This window comes from Pristiophorus japonicus, chromosome 5 (assembly GCF_044704955.1).
Source record: "Pristiophorus japonicus isolate sPriJap1 chromosome 5, sPriJap1.hap1, whole genome shotgun sequence".
Taxonomy (NCBI): Eukaryota; Metazoa; Chordata; class Chondrichthyes; family Pristiophoridae; genus Pristiophorus; species Pristiophorus japonicus.
In genome coordinates this window covers 76,402,535-76,424,353 of record NC_091981.1, presented here as the reverse complement: position 1 = coordinate 76,424,353, position 21,819 = coordinate 76,402,535, and the positions used below count along the sequence as shown (strand labels likewise).

Genomic DNA, 21,819 nt, shown 5'->3' with positions numbered 1-21,819 from the left:
CCTAGAAAATGGGTGGAGGTCTTGCCGTTAGTTCTGATGGGGGTCCGAGCCAGCCCGTCTAGAAGCACAAGGTATTCCCCGCATGAGCTCGTGACTGGCAGGGTCATGAGAATGCCCAGCCATATACTGGCACCGGTTCTCATGGAAGGTCAGTTGAGAGAGGTGAACTGGGAAAGGTTTGTTAAGAATTTGTTTGAGCATCTCAAACAGATCTATTGGCAGGCTGCCAGTAACATGGAGAAGCAACATCGTAGAAATGGTTTATTGCTTGAGCCTCAGGGGCACCACGAGTGGAAGGTCGGAGATCAAGCAATGGTCAGAAACTTCGCCAGGATAGGGACTTTTGAACCGCTATACATGTACAGTATCATGGATAAGGCAAGTCTGATAGTATATGCGGTCTAAATGCCCCGACGCACTACGTGGTTCCATATCAATCAGTGCAAGCTTTTCAACCCTGGGGAAAGAGCTGGTAAGAGGAGGAAACAGCAGGGAGTGGTGAGCTGCGCTACAGGTGTGGGTCTCCAGCCCATAATCTGGGACTGTGAGGAGCCCACAGATGGACCAGCCGTTCCGCCCTTGGGGGGCAGGAGTGAGGAGTGCCAGGATCCCACGGCTAAGGGCACCATGGACACCTCCTTACACACCGGTGAACAAAGGAAGCCGGAGTCGTAAGAGGCCCGGGGTCAAGGAGACCTAGTGTGGCCACCCGGAGACGGGTGGCGCTGTACATAACTTCTTTCTCTCCTGTCTGTTGCCTTAGCTTGTCTGCATATTCTGGTTACCAAAAGTAATCATGTGTAGCTGCGTCTGGAAAGGTGAGGCATCACCCCAAGGACAACGTTGTCTTCTGTGTGTTTTCGGGAACGCCTAAGAACAAGATGAAGTCAGTCATAGTAATCCTGATCGTCATGATTGAAGGCAGCACGAGTTGCAGAGGCCACACCGAAGAATCGGTTGTTTTTGGCTGCACCGGCGGAGACGAACCGACCATGACTACTGGAGGTGTCTCGAAGGATGGGGCGAGCGTCTATCTCCACAAGGGAAGATGGCCGGGATGGCTGGGGTCGAATTCCACCCAGTATTCCAGCCATGACAAGTTCACCGATGGTGAAGCGTCCATCTCATGCCCAAGAATAGGAGTCACCACCTCCCGGATTAGGGTAATAGAGGGTAAGCTGTAGGGGACACGTTCCACTGGGAACTTGGTGGTGGCTCAGGAAACTGAGTGCAGACACAGGGGACCAGACTGTTATATATGTGGACTTGTATCTACAGTGTACAGCCACCAGAGGGCTCATTCCCCGGAGCCCCAAGGGATCCCATAATCCCTTGGGAGCACAGGTATTTAAGAAGGCTTCACAGGTTGGAGAGGCACTCTGGAGACCTGCAATAAAACCGTAAGGTCACACTTTACTTTGAGCTTGCTGGGAACATAAAAACTGACTGCAAAAGCATCTATAGATATGTGAAGAGAAAAAGATTAGTAAAACAAACGTAGGTCCCTTGCAGTCAGATTCAGGTGAATTTATAATGGGGAACAAAGAAATGGTGGACAAGTTAAACAAATACTTTGGTTCTGTCTTCACGAAGGAAGACACAAATAACCTTCCGGAAGTACTAGGGGACCGAGGGTCTAGTGAGAAGGAGGAACTGAAGGATATCCTTATTAGGCGGGAAATTGTGTTAGGGAAATTGATGGGATTGAAGGCCGATAAATCCCCGGGGCCTGATAATCTGCATCCCAGAGTACTTATGAAAGTAGCCCTAGAAATAGTGGATGCATTGGTGATCAGTTTCCAACAGTCTATCGACTCTGGATCGGTTCCTATGGACTGGAGGGTAGCTAATGTAACGCCACTTTTTAAGAAGGGAGGGAGAGAAAACGGGTAATTATAGACCAGTTAGCCTGACATCAGTAGTGGGGAAAATGTTGGAATCAATTATTAAAGATGAAATAGCAGCACATTTGGAAAGCAGTGATGGGATCGGTCCAAGGCAGCATGGATTTATGAAAGAGAAACCCTGCTTGGCAAATCTTGTAGAATTTTTTGAGGATGTAACTAGTAAGAGTGGACAAGGGAGAACCAGTGGATGTGGTGTATTTGGACTTTCAAAAGACTTTTGACAAGGTCCCACACAAGAGATTGGTGTGCAAAATTAAAGCACATGGTATTGGGGGTAATGTACTGACGTGGATAGACAATTGGTTGGCAGACAGGAAGCAGCGAGTCGGGATAAACGGGTCCTTTTCAGAATGGCAGGCAGTGACTAGTGGGGTGCCACAGGGCTCAGTGCTGGGACCTCAACTATTTACAATATACATTAATGAATTGGATGAGGGAATTGATCCTGAACCTGTCTGAAGTCCACCTGCCTGAAGAAGACGGAGAAGCTTTATGAAGCTCTGTTAAAAGTGATGTTTCAGGAGTTTTATGAACTGGACTATGGAAATGTTGATAAAGAACAGCTTAATGATCTGAATGTTGGGAATAGTGTGGGGTTGGGGAGGCAGAGAAGAGGGACTTGGAACGATGTAGTCACAGCATTCAGTACAAGAACGGGTATTGTTCATAGTATGGATGATGTACAACTCCAGATGCAGATCACTGGGTTAAAGAACCAACTGATTAAGATTCTAGGGGAAGAGAATACAGTGGTGGGTTCAGAACTTCATGAGGACCAGGCAATGACCATTCATTTAAAGGAGCTCATTGCGGAGCTGGAGAGGCTGTTAATGATTTGATACGGGAGAACAAGAACGCCTCGGAGCAGGCTGCACGGAATGAGGTATGTGTATTGTATGGAGCATGGTTGTTGGGCGAGGGCCGCAGTAACCTGGAGGACCTGAGGCAATGTCGCGTCCCTTCATGGTTAAGCAACAAGCATCTCGCCGCACTGCACCCGTATAGCAATTCGCTGAGCCAGTGCCAGCTTCGTTTAGCCTCTGAAGCTTACTCTGTCCCTGTAGATTGAGGGCGGTCCAACCGTACCGTAATGGGAATTGTAGTGAGGATGCCGGTAATGGGCGGGTCATCCCAGCCAGCACCATATACAGGGTTGAGAATATCGTGGAGGAGTGCATGTTCATTTTAAAGCAGTCCTGCCGTATGTCATAAAGTGGGAGCATGCTATGACAGGCATTGACCTCTCCGGATGCCAGAGCCAGGGTGCACACGTTATACTGTGTCCCCAGCACTTGAATGCTTTTGCTCGATCAGAATGTGGGTTTGCTTGTACAGGCGCAGAACCTATCACTTGCACCTTGGAAGTGATGGCACCAGATCACGTACTTCCACAGGTTGCATACGTGGGGAGTGGGACATACTGTGTCACCACAAGTGCGCCCCGCTACCGGTACAGCCAGGACATGTGGTGTCCGGTGAGCGACCGCAGTTTTTGGTTCAAACCCAAGGCGGAGGTTCAAGTGGCACAAGAGCGAATTACTCCCATCCCTGAACCCATTCACCTCCCTGTGAACACCTTCACGCATCTCCAGGAGTATGTGGAACATTTTGGGTACCCAATTCCTTTTCTGCCGGAACACCTCACTGAGTTAATAAAGGCCATTGAGCTCTCCCAGAAACATTTTTACACTTTAGAGCAAAAGACAGTGGAAGTGGGGGAGGAGATCAAGGAGATTGTCTCACCATTGTGGTAGGACATCAATCTGAGTTTAGAGATCGCGTCTGTTCCCTTGCATTAGTCATCATACAATTGTTGCTTATAAGCTATTTGTTGTACTCCAGCTGCAGGCGACAGAGTCAGATGCTCCGAATGCAGTGGCAAGGGATGTTAGATCGACTCGGAGAGGTGTAACTGTTGATGATGGTTTCTCCCTGCCAAAACTTGTAATGTACCAAAGTTCTGTAAGCAAGTGTATTATATTCTGGTTATAGTTTCACACTCTGTATTGCGCGATGTGCGCTGTTGTAGTTTTTGTAATGTGTCACCACCTGTCAACGCTGTACTGTGTGATATGCACGGTGATTATGTTTTCTTTTTGGTAACGTCTTGTGGATCTTATGTGTGAAGAAGCCATTTCCTTATGTTTTGACTCTGTAGGAGGGAACTGTGACACCTCGTAAGAGGTATAGTTCTGGGATTTTAAAACGTAAAATCAGGGGAACAGCTTCACAGACTTTGGCCTTTGCTCATCTGTCGCACCTCCGCCACAATCTTTCACCGCTCCTCCGCCATAAACATACACCACATCTCGCCACAAACACTTACTTGCTGCTCATCCACCCCGACCTTCCCACTCCTCTGTACCTGGGCCCTGTCAATGTTCCTCCCCACACTCCAAAACAGCGATCAGGGTTTTGATGACGTCACCCAGTTGCCCATCTCAAAATCATTGCATACTTGGAGCAGCTCGCGCTGGAGGTTGAAGAGGTACGCCGCTCCAGCTCTTTTACTTCCCGACCTGCGGAGCTGTTCTCTCACAGGTTGGAGGGCCACGATGTCCCAGACCCGCCGCTCTAGCTCTTTTATGGCCCGAGCTGTGGAAATATTTCTTTTATCATGCTATAATCACAGTCTCCCACTTCAACAACACTCTAACTCCATACTCTTGCACTATAGCCCCATAGCCATGCACTATAACCCCACAGCCTCGCATTATAACCCCAGTCTCGCACTATGGGCTAGACGTTCCACTTCACATCGCTCATATAATCGCCCAAAACGGACGTCTATCGCCCATTTTGAGCAAAAAATGGAAACTCAGGCTGGAACATCGCCGGAAAATTAACCCCCAAGTTTTGGCTCACTTCATTGAGCTGATCGCTGAGGTGATCGCCTGCACATTGCCGAGTTGAACTTCCAGTACATCGTTATCACATCGCCAGGCTGATCGCTCACCGAGAACATCGCTGGATGATAGTTGCTTTTCCCGGGCCTTCCTCACCGAACTGGGCACTACAGACGCCATTTTGAATTTCGGAGGAAGGGAGGAGGCAGCTAAAAAACTCGAGTTCAGATATTTGTGAGTTATTTAAGGGTCTTTTTACAGATAGATCCACTCCGATTTATACTTATATTTAATTGTACGAATAGTAGTTTAATAGATTTGGCATTTTTTACTGAAAAGTGCATTTATAGCAAATGAAAATAATTATTGATAGTGATGGGGCCTATGCTTTCTGTGCCATTACTCACACACTGGTTTCTAAAAGGATCAATCGAAGAGGTGGCAGAGTAATATGTAGACAGAGACAGAGGAGACAGAGGAGGCGAGCGAACAGCCAACGAAGGTACAAAGAAACGCAATCTTACCTCAACTTGTCTGAAAACGTGTGTCTTCCGGAAGAAGGTCATCGATGAGATTTTCCAGCTCATCAAGGGGGTTCTGCAGCCTTCCAGTACCATCAGAACCGCACTGTCCATTGAGGTAAAGGTTACTGCGACACTATCCTTCTAAGCATCGGGATCCTTTCAGGCGATATCTGTGGTATCTCTCAGCATGCCACATACTGCTGCATTTGACAGGTGACTGAAGCCCTTATAGCTCGCAGGATGGACTTTATAAGCTTCCCGATGACCAGGGAGGCACAGACCGGGAGGGCTTTGTGTTTCTCGAGAATAGCAAACTTCCCCAAGGTACAGGGAGCAATAAGACTGCACGTTGCCCTGAAAGCCCCTTTACAGAACGCGGAGGAGTTTCGTAACAGAAAGGAATTCCACTTCCTGAATGTGCAGCTTGTTGTCGACCACAACCAAATAGTCATGACAGTAAATGCTACATTTCCTGGTAGCATCCATGATACACACATCCTATGTGAGAGTGCTATCCCTGACCTGTTTGTCAATCAGCCAGAAGGTCACGGTTGGATGCTGGAGGATAAAGGATATGGCCTTGCCAGCTGGCTGATGACCCTACTGCGTAATCAGAAGCAGAAAAACGTTACAATGAAAGGCACATAGCGAGACGCAACATTGTCGAAAAGACAATTGGAGTCCTAAAGCAGCGCTTCAGATGCCTGGACCACTCTGGTGGCAGCCTACAGTACCAACCTGACCAGGCCGCTGAATTTATTGTGGCGTGTTTCATGCTGCATAGCCTAGCTATAAGGAGAGGACAACTAATGCCAGATGGGGCTGCAGTTCCACCTCCAGAAGGAGGGGAGACGGAAGAGCCAGCTGGCAAGGAGCCAGAGGGGGAGGAGGAGGAAGAGGAGGCTGGTGAGGACCTCGGGGAGGACAATCAGCCTGACAATCTAGCCATGGTCCCACCCGCTCCCCCCCCTCTCCTCCCCTGCCAGAAGACCAGTACCCTGTGGGAGTTACGTGGCTGCAAAGCTGTTGCGTCATCAGTTCATAAATGAACACTTTGCAGGAATTTACATTGGAGATAGTCACATTTACATTTACAGTTATAGTTAAGCAAAAGTTGCATTTGCGTTGAGTTACGTTTTAGCATTGCCTGCACTGGCCAGGCCTTTGTTGTACAACATTTGCATTAATGCTTAACTTAATTAAACTTATGTTATTATAAGAGAATGCACAACAAATGTAGAACAATTGTTAAAATATTAAATTTAAAAAATGTTTAACTTAACTATAAGAGGATGCACAATAATTGTTAAATTCAGTAAAATTTTTATTGCAAACAAATTTTAAATTTTTTTTATCAACACCCTCCCCGCACCCACCCCCCACAACTATGAACGCACGTTAGCAGCAACAAATTAACTATGAAAAATGTAACATGAACATTGCAAAAACCCCCTCCCTACCTACGGCCACATTTCCCTCCAGGTCCTTTACCACTCCCCCCACCGCCCCCCCCGGCCCTCCCCGCCCCGGTGTATTAGCACCACCTCCTGTTTTGGTCCCCACAGATCAAGACGATGCTGGCGTGCAGCGGCCGACGGCAAGACTTCCTGGTGGTGGAGGTGTTGGAATGGAAGACGAAGCTGGCTGTTCGTCTTCCGAGTCAAGAGGAAGTGTATTCTCCATCCTCGCTTCAGTGCTCGGGGTTGTACTCGGACCCAATGGGTGCAGTGCCGTGTCCAGCCAGCAGCGCATGCCGAAGGGCATTAGTAGCGGCGGTCTGTTCACACATCTCTTCTAATGTCTGCCGTGCTATCTCCAGTTGCATAGCAGACACATGTGAAAATTCACGCGCAAACTGGGTAAACCCCTGGAGAAGCTCGCGACCTATCGCAACCGTCTCCGAGCACAGGCCCTCCAACTGATCGACCATGGGAGGCGATTGCTGACCTCGCTGACCCAGCCTCCGTGGGGTTGGCATGCGCAATATAATGCGCCTTGGCGTTGCCGGCTGCACACCGCTTGGTCCCAGTGCCTCTTCAATCTCAAGTGAGGTGACCGTAGGTTCATCCCCCCACCCACTCCACAATTGTCTGCTGCTGCTGCTGGTGCTCCTCCTGCTCCTCTTCCTCCTCGAGCTCAGTGGTGGTGATGGTGTTGTTGCGCTCCTCCTCCTCCTCCTCCTGTTCACCAGGTGCTGGGGCAGGTGCTGGTTGCACCTCGACCAGCGTCTCAGGATGACCTTAAAAACACATATGACCTTATTACAGAGCTTATTAGAACATAACAGTGCACATTAACGAGAGACAGTACATATCAATACATTTCACTACCCCAGAAAGCTATAGCGGCTGCATCCCCTGCTTCTTATGCACCAGGGCTGCATGCATGACATGACCTGACATAATTCGTATATTGCATATTGCATTATAATTACAGGACATTACATTACTTTTTAATACTGTTTGACACATTACTCACGAGATGCATAGTTAGGCTCCGCCAGATCACAGGTGGTGGCCGAACGGGTTTCGTGGCCCACCAGTGCGGCTGCACGCTCCTCAAGGTCCGTAAGTAGCTGCAATTGAGCAGATCCCCCTTCAGTGCGCTTCTACTCTGCCCGGTTGTTATATATCTTCTTCTGCAAATGAGAAAAGCGCAAAGCATAAGCTAATTGACTAGGTAGTATCATGAAGTAACAACAGTTTAAAATGTTACATGCTACAGCTTGACACATATACATCTCTCTATACTGCAGCAGCCAGAGAGACTTCCATCCCATCAAACACTCCCAGGTCAGCTACATCGGTTAGAAAGCTTCCTCCACACTGTCCCATCAAACATTCCCAGAGCATCTGCAGCATGGGGTTATTTACAGAGTAAAGCTCCCTCCACACTGTCCCATCAAACACTCCCAGGGCAGCTGCAGTTACAGAGTTAGTTACAGAGTAAAGCTCCCTCTACATAGTCCCAGGTTCAGAGCCCTGTCCAGATCTTAACATGGAGTTTATGTAATACATTTATGAATAACAAATTTAAATTCAATACAGGAGATTCATTATTATAATTAAAATTTGCATCAGTACAATATAAAATGCAACTTACTCTTGCTACAGCTACCAAGCTGTTCCAGCGTTTCCGGCACTGGTCCGCCCCCCTCGCCTCATGGTCCGCGATCTCGGCCCAAATTTTTCTATAAACACAGGGTGGGAGTTTCCCGTGCACACCCCTAGTCAATGGGCCCCACCAGAAATGCACCTCATTGACTAGGGCCTCATTGGCCTCATCACTAAAAGGCTTCGCCCTTTTTCTCTCCCCCTCAGCATCAAGATGCATTTCTGATATTTTTACCAATATAACTTTTAACTGTATATTGTAAAGTCTGTAAACTATCTTATGTCTGTAAAATATTTTATAAGTCTATCTGTAAACATCTTTTCTGATCTGTAAACCTCTTTTCTCTTTCTCTTCTCTCCTCCAATTCACTGCCATCTTGGTATCTCTCCTCTCTCTCTCTCTCTGCCCCTCCCTGTGCCTGCTACGCATGTGTAGACGACCACTAACTTCCCGAAACGCGGGAAAACCAGACACCAAGAAAAAAAAATCACATGCGGAAAGGGCCGTGGCTAGGGAAGCTTTTGTCTTTCACATCGCTGGCCTATCGCCGAGAGAAAAATCGCGATCCAAAAAATGGGCGATGTTAGAAACATAGAAAATAGGTGCAGGAGTAAGCCATTCGGCCCTTCGAGCCTGCACCACCATTCAATAAGATTATAGCTGATCATTCACTTCAGTACCCCTTTCCTGCTTTCTCTCCATACCCCTTGATTCCTTTAGTCATAAGGGCCATATCTAACTCCCTCTTGAATATATCCAATGAACTGGCATCAACAACTCTCTGCGGTAGGGATTTCCACAGGTTAACAACTCTGAGTGAAGAAGCTTCTCCTCATCTCAGTCCTAAATGCTTTACCCCTTATCCTTAGACTGTGTCCCCTGGTTCTGGACTTCCCCAACATCGGGAACATTCTTCCCGCATCTAACCTGTCCAGTCCCGTCAGAATCTTATATGTTTCTGTGAGATCCCCTCTCATTCTTCTAAATTCCAGTGAATAAAGGCCCAGTCGATCCAGTCTCTCCTCTTATGTCAGTCCAGCCATCCCGGGAATCAGTCTGGTGAACCTTCGCTGCACTCCCTCAATAGCAAGAATGTCCTTCCTCAGATTAGGAGATCAAAACTGAACACAATATTCTAGGTGAGGACTCACCACGGCCCTGTATAAATGCAATAAGACCTCCCTGCTCCTATACTCAAATCCCCTAGCTATGAAGGCCAACGTACCATTTGCCTTCTTCACTGCCTGCTGTACCTGCATGCCAACTTTCAATGACTGATGTACCATGACACCCAGGTCTCGTTGCACCTCCCCTTTTCCTAATCTGCTGCCATTCAGATAATATTCTGCCTTCGTGTTTTTGGCCCCAAAGTGGATAACCTCACATGTATCCACATTATACTGCATCTGCCATGCATTTGCCCACTCACCTAACCTGTCCAAGTCACTCTGCAGCCTCTTAGCGTCTTCCTCACAGCTCACACCACCACAGTTTAGTGTCATCTGCAAACTTGGAGGTATTACACTCAATTCCTTCATCCAAATCATTAATGTATATTGTAAATAGCTGGGGTCCCAGCACTGAGCCCTGCAGCACTCCACTAGTCACTGCCTGCCATTCTAAAAAGGACCCGTTTATTCCGACTCTCTGCTTCCTGTCTGCCAACCAGTTCTCAATCCACGTCAGTACATTACCCCCAAATACCATGTGCTTTAATTTTGCACACCAATCTCTTGTGTGGAACCTTGTCAAAAGCCTTTTGAAAGTCCAAATACACCACATCCACTAGATCTCCCTTGTCTACTGTACTAGTTACATCCTCAAAAAATTCTTGAAGATTAGTTCAGCATGATTTCTTTTTCATAAATCCATGCTGACTTGGACCGATCCTGTCCAAATGTGCTGTTATTTCCAAATGTGCTGTTATTTCATCTTTAATAATCGATTCCAACATTTTCCCCACTACTGATGTCAGGCTAACCGGTCTATAATTACCCGCCTTCTCTTTCCCTACTTTCTTAAAAAGTGGTGTTACATTAGCTACCCTCCATTCCATAGGAACTGATCCAGAGTCGATAGTCTGTCGGAAAATGATCACCAATGCATCCACTATTTCTCGGGCCACTTCCCTCAGTACTCTGGGATGCAGACTATCAGGCCCCGAGGATTTATCGGCCTTCAATCCCATCAATTTCCCTAACACAATTTCCCACCTAATAAGGATATCCTTCAGTTCCTCCTTCTCACTAGACCCTCGGTCCCCTAGTACTTCCGGAAGGTTATTTGTGTCTTCCTTCGTGAAGACAGAACCAAAGTATTTGTTCAACTGGTCCGCCATTTCTTTGTTCACCATTATAAATTCACCTGAATCTGACTGCAAGGGATCTACTAATTAGTCTTCACTAATCTTTTTCTCTTCACATATCTATAGAAGCTTTTGCAGTCAGTTTTTATGTACCCGGCAAGCTTCCTCTCATACTCTATTTTTCCCCTCCTAATTAAATCCTTTGTCCTCCTCTGCTGAATTCTAAATTTCTCCCAGTCCTCAGGTTTGCTGCTTTTCCTGGCCAATTTATATGCCTCTTCCTTGGATTTAACACTATCCTTAATGTCCCTTGTTAGCCACAGTTGAGCCACCTTCCCCATTTTACTTTTACTCCAGACAGGGATGTATAATTGTTAAAGTTCATCCATGTGATCTTTAAATGGTAGCCATTAACTATCCACAGTCAACCCTTTCAGTATCATTTGCCAGCCTATTCTAGCCAATTCACGTCTCATACCATCAAAGTTAACTTTCCTTAAGTTTAGGACCCTAGTCTCTGAATTAACTGTATCACTCTCCATCTTAATAAAGAATTCTACCATATTATGGTCACTCTTCCCCAAGAGGCCTCGCACAACAAGATTGTTAATTAGTCCTTTCTCATTACACATCACCCAGTCTAGGATGGCCAGCTCTCTCGTTGGTTCCTCGACATATTGGTCCAGAAAACCATACCTAATACACTCCAGGAAATCCTCCTCCACAGTATTGCCACCAGTTTGGTTAGCCCAATCTATATGTAGATTAAAGTTGCCCATGATAACTGCATGCATTCCTAATTTTTTGTTTGATGCTATCCCCAACCTCATTACTACTGTTTGGTGGTCTGTACACAACTCCCATTAGCGTTTTCTGTTCCAACGATCGGTAAGGCTGAGACATCGTACATCGCTGGAACATCGCCCATTTTTTGGGCGATAGACAGCAAAGTGGAGAGTCCAGCCCTCTCATGCGATATTTCCGGCATCGCCACTTCTCGCCCATTCTCAAACCACCTAGTCTCCACTTTTGAAAATGAGCGTTAGCGCGAGCGATATAAAATGGGCGGTAGCGTTAAATGTTTCTGACTTTCTGCAATAAAGTGTGCCGTCCTTAGCAACACCATGGCAACGTTGAATTCCCACGATTCTGGAGGTCGAGGGTCACCGTGACATGCGCAGGAGAGGGAGCTCAGAGGGACTGAAGGTGAGGCTGGGTGTGGTGTGGCTGCTTTGGGAGGAAGGAGGGAGACTTTAGAGCTTCGCAGCAAGTAGGCTGTTATGTATGTAATCTTTATGTAACAACACTGCAATACTGTATATATGTAAGAAATGCACACCTTGACCACAGGGGGTGAACTTGTGGGAGACACTCCTCACCTGGTCATCCAGATATATAAAGGGAGGTCCCACGCAGGGTCTGCACTTCTTGGTCCTGTGAATAAAGGTTCAGGTCATGGAGTGACCTCGTCCATAGTATGTGCCTCGTTGGATTTGTGGTATTGTGTAAGGACATTACATAGGCAAACAAAAAGTAGTGTTACCAGCCACATATTTGACCGAATTTGGCCAAAATGGAGAGGAGGCATCACAGCACGCTGTGGAGACTGATGCTGGAGAGAGCAGTGAGCTGGGAGAGGAGCACATTGGAGGCCGCAAAAGAGCCAGGAGGTTCTTGGACGAGGCGAATGCTTCCCTCCTGCAGGAGGTCGAGTTACGCTGGGGTGATTTGACACAGGGAGGGCGTGGGAAGGCCTACCAGAAAATATGGACCGAGATAGCAGAGGTGGTCTCGTCGGTGACCAACGAGGTGTGTGAGGGCAACCAATGCCACAAACGATGGAACGACCTTGTGGGATCCACAAGAGTAAGTATTACATTGATTTACATGTACTTATGTATTTATATAATTTGATTTGTAACAGTCGTGAGTGACTATCAGATGTGAGGTCTTGCACTTTAACCAGGAATGTTTTACTCAAAGCCTGCGGTCACGGTGTACGTCATTAGGTAAAGAATGATAATTATCATAATAATCATGATTACACCTGTCGGTTACGTGTTGTATCAGTCTCTGTGACAGTACATAGCAATGATCTCACGCAATGATCTCATGCCACGCCGTCCTGCCACCTTTTACAGAAGAAGCTATCGATGATGAGGTCTGTGCAGAGGCGAACGGGTGGGGGGCCACCAGTCCCCAGAGACATCACTGACATGGAGGAGCGTGAGCTCGCACTCGTGGGGAAGCACCCCGGTCAGCCACGGATGCATCTACATACCCTGAAGTGATGCCACATGAGTAAAGCCTACATCATTGTGTGATGTAAAGTCAATAGATGCCACACCCACTCATATCCGAACAATCATATATGATAGACGATTTCTAAAATTGTCACAGAAATAATGCTGGCCTAATGAAAATCATTGCAATGCACAATGTGTTTATGGTCATGAAATGTGATGTCTGTGATGATTTTGATAGTGGTGCTGTTGTCGGCATATGCTGTGTATAGCGCTGGACTCATCTTGTCACCCTCGCACCCTCTTTTCCTCTAATAACCTAATTTGTGTTTTGCAGCTCAGCCAGCAGCGCGGTCCAGGCAAGACCACAGAGGCCAGAAGGTGGGGGCGTGGGGCAGGAGTCGGCGGACGATCCTACATCGTCACGCTCCAGAAGCCATTTCACCTCAAGGTCATCTAGTGGTCCTCCAGTCATTCCCGCCTCCACTCTGGAGGTACTGGTCCCAAGCACTTCGCCACAGGGCACCCCATTTGTCCCCAGGACGGCGCTGAACCCGCTGAGGCCTCGTGGACGCGGTAGGTCTGTCCCATGAGTATGACATGAGAGTGGAGAGATGGTACAGTTGTCCAGGAGGACTGTAGACATTGGTGACATTGAAGCATTGGGGGGCATATCCCGACAGCTGCCCACCATGACCAAGTCCCTGGATGCGATAGCCAGGAACACTGCTGCCAGAGGCCTCCCAGTGGTCCCAGAGTGCCTAGGTTCCACCCCTCGGTTCTGCACCACCATTGCGAACGACCGATGAGAGCAAGGACCAAGATCCTGCTTCTGCATCAGAGAATGTTGTCCCCTCGGCAACCCCCGCTCCCGTCCAAACACCGCATCTGCCTTCATTCCCCCCCCAATGAGGCACCGTCTGAGGAGTTCCTTGGCCAGGCGCCGTGGAGCGAGGGGGGGAAGGGATAGAGGTGGGGAGAATAAGGGGGGAGGGAAGGAAAGTGAGGTGCATGTCCGCAGATGATGGCAATTTGTTGCAATGTATGGTGGCTGGGGACCACGCTCCTGCTTTGCCTTTGTATTCTGTGTTGCTGGACATGTTGAACGTGATTTATGTCAATGTTGGGAAAAGTGGGGTGTGGGCGGGGGTTGGGTGTTATTGGCTGTGATACTTACGATTTCAAACCAATGTTGGCATAAAATTTTTGTAATTGAACATAACCTTATTGCGCATTGTCTCAGCTAGCTGGACCGTTACACACTGGTGATTCCTTAACATGAAAGGGTTAAATAGAATTTATTAATCAACGTAAACTTTAACTGGCACCAAGGTATTGGGCACCATTGATGTCTGAGCTGCACACACACAGCAGTGTGTCAGCGTTCTTTCAGGCAAATCGTTCAGATATCAGCTCCTCACATAAGAGTGGGATTTATCAAATGTGGTTTTTTGGGCGAGCGATATTGTGGGCAATATGTGTGCGAGGTGGTGAAATTGACGTTGGGTGATTTCATGGCCGCTAGTTTGGGTAAATATGCTCTTTACGACAAAAAAATGGTTGGGCGTTAATATTGAATCTCGGCGTTAATTCCGTGCAGAAAGTAACGCTCGGCGATATTATCGACGTTGATTTCGCCCATTCTGCTGATTCCATCCAGAAAAAGTGAGCGGGCGGTAATATTTTTTCCTGGTGTTAAGCACATGGGGAAAGTAACGCTCGGTGATAAGTTTCCTAAAAATGCCCGTCAGTTTCCATTTTGTGCCAAAATGGGCGATATATGGACGTTGTACATCATTTCAGCAGTAAAATGGACATCAAGCATGCAAAAAAAGTGGAGGTTTCACATTCCAAGCCCACAGCCTCGCACTCCAAGCCCAGGTTTGCACTCCAAGCCCAGTTTCGCATTACAACCCCACAGTCTCGCACTACAGCCCCACAGCCTCTTGGTATAATCCTAGTCTCGCACTGTAACCCCACAGTGTCACATTATAATCTTACAGTGTCACATTGTAGCCCCACATCCTCGCACTGTAACCCCTAGGCCGCGCACTATAACCCCAGTCTCGCAACACCGTACAGTCTCGCACTGTAACCATACTCTCTCGCAATATAACCAGAGAGGCTTGCACGATAACCCCACAGTCTCGCACTATAACGAGACAGTCTCGCAGTATAGCCCCACAGTCTCGCACTATAACCCCACAGTCTCGCACTATAGCCCCATAGTCTCGCACTATAACCCCACAGTCTCGCACTATAACCCCAGTCTCGTACTATAGCCCCACAGTCTCGCACTATAGCTCCACAGTCTCGCACTATAGCCCCACAGTCTCGCACTATAGACCCAGTCTCGTACTATAGACCCAGTCTCGTACTATAGACCCAGTCTCGCACTATAGCCCCACAGTCTCGCACTATAGCCCCACAGTCTCGCACTATAACCCCACAGTCTCGCACTATAGCCCCACAGTCTCGCACTATAGCCCCACAGTCTCGCACTATAGCCCCACAGTCTCGCACTACAACCCCACAGTCTCGCACTACAACCCCGCAGTCTCGCACTATAACCCCGCAGTCTCGCACTATAACCCCACAGTCTCGCACTATAACCCCACAGTCTCGCACTATAGCCCCACAGTCTCGCACTATAGCCCCACAGTCTCGCACAGTAAACCCAGACTCGCACTATAGCCCCACAGTCTCGCACTATAGCCCCACTGTCTCGCACTACAGCCCCACAGTCTCGCACTACAGCCCCACAGTCTCGCACTACAACCCCACAGTCTCGCACTACAACCCCACAGTCTCGCACTACAACCCCACAGTCTCGCACTATAACCCCACAGTCTCGCACTATAACCCCACAGTCTCGCACTATAACCCCACAGTCTCGCACTATAGCCCCACAGTCTCGCACAGTAAACCCAGACTTGCACTATAACCCCACAGTCTCGCACGATAGCCCCACAGTCTCGCACTATATTCCAGAATCTTGCACTATAACCCCACAGTCTCGCACTACCGCCCCACAGTTTTGCAATATAACTAGACAGGCTAGCACGATTACCATACATTTTCGCTAACAACCAGTCTCGCTCGATACCCACAGTCTCGCACTATATCCACAGTCTCGCACTATACCCACAGTCTCGCACGATAGCCCCACAAGGTACAAAAGGCTTTTGACAAGGTCCCACAGAAGAGATTAGTGTGCAAAATTAAGGCTCATGGTATTGGTGGTAATGTATTGACGTGGATTGAGAACTAGTTGGCAGACAGGAAGCAAAGAGTGGAAATAAACGGGTCCTTTTCAGAATGGTAGGCAGTGACTAGTGGGGTACCGCAAGATTCAGTGCTAGGACCGCAGCTATTTACAATATATATTAATGATTTAGACGAAGGAATTGAATGTAATATCTCCAAGTTTGCAGATGACACTAAGCTGGGTGGCAGTGTGAGCTGTGAGGAGGATGCTAAGAGGCTGCAGGGTGACTTGGACGGTTAGGTGAATGAGCAAATGAACGGCAGTGTGAGGTTATCCATTTCAGTGGCAAAAACAGGAAGGCAGATTATTATCTGAATGGTGACAGATTAGCAAAAGGGGAGGTGCAACAAGACCTGGGTGTCATGGTACATCAGTCATTGAAAGTAGGCATGCAGGTACAGCAGGCACTAAAGAAAGCAAATGACATGTTGGCAAGAGGATTTGAGTATAGGAGCAGGGAGGTCTTGCTGCAGTTGTACAGGGCCTTGGTGAGACCACACCTTGAGTATTGTGTGCAGTTTTGGTCTCCTAATCTGAGGAAGGACATTCTTGCTATTGAGGGAGCGTAGCGAATGTTCACCACACTGATTCCCGGGATGGCAGAATTGACATATGAAGAAAGACTGGATCGACTAGGCTTATATTCACTGGAATTTAGAAGAATGAGATCTCATTGTGACGGGATTGGACAGGTTCGATGCAGGAAGAATGTTCCCAATGTTGGGGAAGTCCAGAACCAGGGATCACAGTCTAAGGATAAGGGGTAAGCCATCTAGGACCGAGATGAGGAGAAACTTTTTCATCCAGAGAATTGTGAACCTATGAAATTCTCTACCACAGAAAGTTGTTGAGTCCAGTTCATTAGATATATTCAAAAGGGAGTTAGATGTGGCCCTTGCAGCTGAAGGGGTATGGAGAGAAGGCAGGAGTGGGGTACTGAAGTTGCATGATCAGCCATGATCATATTGAATGGTGGTGCAGGCTCGAAGGGCCGAATGGCCTGCTCCTACACCTATTTTCTATGTTTCTATTTCTGTCGTGCGAGACTTTGATTATAGTGCGAGACTGTGAAGTTTTAGTGCGAACCTGGGCTTATAGTGCGAGAATGTCTCGTTCTAGTGCGACACCTCGGGATCGAGGAAGATTTGTTTCCACTCCAAAAATGAGTTTTTAGGTGACTGAACAGTCCAATATGAGAACCACAGTCCCTGTCACAGGTGGGACAGACATTTGTTGAGGGAAAGGGTGGGTGGGACTGGTTTGCCACACGCTCCTTCCGCTGCCTGTGCTTGGTTTCTGCATGCTCTCGATGATGAGACTCGAGGTGCTCAGCGCCCTCCCGGATGCACTTCCTCCACTTAGGGCGGTCTTTGGCCAGGGACTCCCAGGTGTCGGTGGGGATGCCGCACTTTATCAACGCTTCCTCTGCCCACCTTTGGCTTGTTTGCCGTGAAGGAGTTCTGAGTAGTGCGCTTGCTTTGGGAGTCTCGTGTCAGGCATGCAAACAATGTGGCCTGCCCAGCGGAGCTGAGTGAGTGTGGTCAGTGCTTCAATGCTGGGGATGTTGGCCTGGTCGAGGACGCTAAAGTTGGTGCGACTGTCCACCCAGAGGATTTGCAGGATCTTGCGGAGACATCGTTGGTGGTATTTCTCCAGCGATTTGAGGTATCTACTCTACATGGTCCATGTCTCTGAGCCATACAGGAGTGTAATATATCGCCTAGTGACAGATATTAGAAGTTAGAAGAAGCTTATTTTACACGTTTTTAATTCATGAATAACCTTTATGTTTGTAACTTCCTTTATATGCATTGATTGTACGTAAAACTCAACTGTAAATGATAGAAAATGGCCGAATAACATAAAATGGATTTTAAAATGGCCAAAGGCTGAGAAGCAAAGCATCATGGTAAATTGAGCCATTATTATGTAACCATTTTTGTAACTGCTGATACAGCTTCATTTAGAACTAGAATGATCAAAGCCAAAATTATCAATAAGATAAAGGTATGCAGCATGTACCATTTCTTATCATAATTTTGTAAAGCCAAGCTCAGTAATGAATTCTTTGTGACATGGTCTGTATAACTGTTCTCAGAGAAATGATTCCTGCCACAGCGTGGGAGGGGAAATAGAGATAACATAGAAGGTCAAAGGCAATAGACTCAATATGATATATTGTAAGGCTGAAACAGCTGCAGATTTTCACAGCATTTGAATGGGAGGAAAAGGGTATAAAGTAACAACTCTTCTACCAGGAAGGCAGTGCGAATCAAGACAACAGGAGATAAGAGGTCAGCACCACGGTCAGCTCGAGAGGACGCCATCGGGAACAGGCTATGATTATCATTTGTTAAGTATTACTTTTAGTAACAGAACGTAAATTACTTGATAAATTTCTGTTGTTTTTACTCAGTATACCTGTATTAAAAGCAAGTGTTATAATCTGAACAAGAGTCTCCTAGTTTGAATTAAATATAAACTCTGAGAATAGTTGAATTGCTATAATTAGCAAAGCGGCAAAAAGCTGCTAAGTAGTTAAAAACTATAGCAGGGCGGGTATAACTAGAGCCCTGTAGACCATGAGCTTGGTAGCAGATTTGAGGGCCTGGTCTTCGAACACTCTTTTCCTCAGGCTGCCGAAGGCTGCACTGGCACACTGTAGGCGGCGTTGAATCTCATCGTCAATGTCTGCCCTTGTTGATAAATGGTCCACGTTGTCCAGGGCCACGCCGTGGATCTTGACAACAGCCTTGCACGCTAGCCCCACAGCCTCGCACACTCGCCCCACAGTCTCGCACTATAACCCCACAGTCTCGCACTATAACCCCACAGTCTCGCACACTCGCCCCACAGTCTCGCACTATAATCCCACAGTCTCGCACCATAACCCCACACAGTCTCACACTATAACCCCACAGCTTCACACACTCGCCCCACAGTCTCACACTATAACCCCACAGTCTCGCACACTCGCCCCACAGTCTCGCACTATGATCCCACAGTCTCACACTATAACCCCACAGTCTCGCACTATAACCCCACAGTCTCGCACTATAACCCCACAGTCTCGCACTATAACCCCACAGTCTCGCACTGTAAACCCAGTCTCGCACTATAACCCCACAGTCTCGCACTATAATCCCACAGTCTCGCACTATAATCCCACAGTCTCGCACTACAACCCCACAGTCTCGCACTATAACCCCACAGTCTCGCACTATAACCCCACAGTCTCGCACACTCGCCCCACAGTCTCGCACTATAACCCCACACAGTCTCACACTATAACCCCACAGTCGCACACTCGCCCCACAGTCTCGCACTATAACCCCACAGTCTCGCACTATAACCCCACAGTCTCGCACTATAACCCCACAGTCTCGCACACTCGCCCCACAGTTTCGCACTATAATCCCACAGTCTCGCACTATAACCCCACACAGTCTCACACTATAACCCCACAGTCTCGCACACTCGCCCCACAGTCTCGCACTATGATCCCACAGTCTCGCACTATAACCCCACAGTCTCGCATTATAACCCCACAGTCTCGCACTGTAAACCCAGTCTCGCACTATAACCCCACAGTCTCGCACTATAACCCCACAGTCTCACACTATAACCCCACAGTCTCACACTATAACCCCACAGTCTCACACTATAACCCCACAGTCTCGCACTGTAAACCCAGTCTCGCACTATAACCCCACAGTCTCGCACTATAATCCCAGTCTCGCACTATAACCCCACAGTCTCGCACTATAACCCCACAGTCTCGCACTATAACCCCACAGTCTCACACTATAACCCCACAGTCTCACACTATAACCCCACAGTCTCACACTATAACCCCACAGTCTCGCACTGTAAACCCAGTCTCGCACTATAACCCCACAGTCTCGCACTATAATCCCAGTCTCGCACTATAACCCCACAGTCTCGCACTATAACCCCACAGTCTCGCACTATAACCACAGTCTCGCACTATAACCCCACAGTCTCGCACTATAACCCCACAGTCTCGCACTATAACCCCACAGTCTCGCACTATAACCCCACAGTCTCGCACTATAACCCCACAGTCTCGCACTACAACCTCACAGTCTCGCACTATAATCCCACAGTCTCGCACGGTAACCCCACAGTCTCGCACGGTAACCCCACAGTCTCGCACTGTAACCCCACAGTCTCGCACTATAACCCCACAGTAACCCCACAGTCTCACACTATAACCACAGTCTCGCACTATAACCCCACAGTCTCGCACTACAACCCCACAGTCTCGCACTATAACCCCACAGTCTCACACTATAACCCCACAGTCTCGCACTATAACCCCACAGTCTCGCACTATAAGCCACAGCTTCGCACACTCGCCCGACAGTCTCGCACTATAACCCCACAGTCTCGCACTATAACCCCACAGTCTCGCACTATAACCCCACAGTCTCGCACTATAACCCCACAGCTTCGCACACTCGCCCCACTGTCTCGCACTATAACCCCACAGTCTCGCACTATAACCCCACAGTCTCGCACTATAACCCCACACAGTCTCACACTATAACCCCACAGTCTCGCACTATAATCCACAGTCTCGCACTATAATCCCACAGTCTCGCACTAAAACCCCACAGTCTCGCACTACAACCCCACAGTCTCGCACTATAACCCCACAGTCTCGCACTATAACCCCACAGTCTCGCACTATAATCCCACAGTCTCGCACTATAACCCCACAGTCTCACACTATAACCCCACAGTCTCGCACTGTAAACCCAGTCTTGCACTATAACCCCACAGTCTCGCACTATAACCCCACAGTCTCACACTATAACCCCACAGTCTCACACTATAACCCCACAGTCTCGCACTGTAAACCCAGTCTCGCACTATAACCCCACAGTCTCGCACTATAATCCCAGTCTCGCACTATAACCCCACAGTCTCGCACTATAACCCCACAGTCTTGCACTATAACCACAGTCTCGCACTATAACCCCACAGTCTCGCACTATAACCCCACAGTCTCGCACTATAACCCCACAGTCTCGCACTATAACCCCACAGTCGCGCACTATAACCCCACAGTCTCGCACTACAACCCCACAGTCTCGCACTATAATCCCACAGTCTCGCACTATAACCCCACAGTCTCGCACGATAACCCCACAGTCTCGCACTGTAACCCCACAGTCTCGCACTATAACCCCACAGTAACCCCACAGTCTCACACTATAACCACAGTCTCGCACTATAACCCCACAGTCTCGCACTACAACCCCACAGTCTCGCACTATAACCCCAGTCTCGCACTATAATCCCACAGTCTCGCACTATAACCCCACAGTCTCGCACTTCAATCCCACAGTCTCGCACTATAACCCCACAGTCTCGCACTATAAGCCACAGCTTCGCACACTCGCCCGACAGTCTCGCACTATAACCCCACAGTCTCGCACTACAACCCCACAGTCTCGCACTATAACCCCAGTCTCGCACTATAATCCCACAGTCTCGCACTATAACCCCACAGTCTCGCACTATAACCCCACAGTCTCGCACTACAACCCCACAGTCTCGCACTATAACCCCACAGTCTCACACTA

The 21,819-nt window shown here is 48.1% G+C and overlaps 1 protein-coding gene across 3 annotated transcripts in view; it reads right to left on the bottom strand.

Annotated features, from left to right (window-relative positions):
• Nucleotides 1-6,825: 6,825 nt before the first annotated feature.
• LOC139264377 (uncharacterized) overlaps nucleotides 6,826-21,819 on the bottom strand; it is a 71,779-nt gene continuing 56,785 nt past the window's right edge. For all 3 annotated transcript variants that reach the window (XR_011593334.1, XR_011593333.1, XM_070880734.1), the window contains 2 exons: nucleotides 7,756-7,915; nucleotides 6,826-7,516 (listed from right to left, as the gene is read on the bottom strand). Coding sequence is in view for 1 of the 3 variants with exons in the window: in XM_070880734.1 (XP_070736835.1) it covers nucleotides 6,968-7,516; nucleotides 7,756-7,915 (709 nt within the window). In the remaining 2 variants the exon portion in view is untranslated. The remainder of the gene's footprint in view (nucleotides 7,517-7,755; nucleotides 7,916-21,819) is intronic.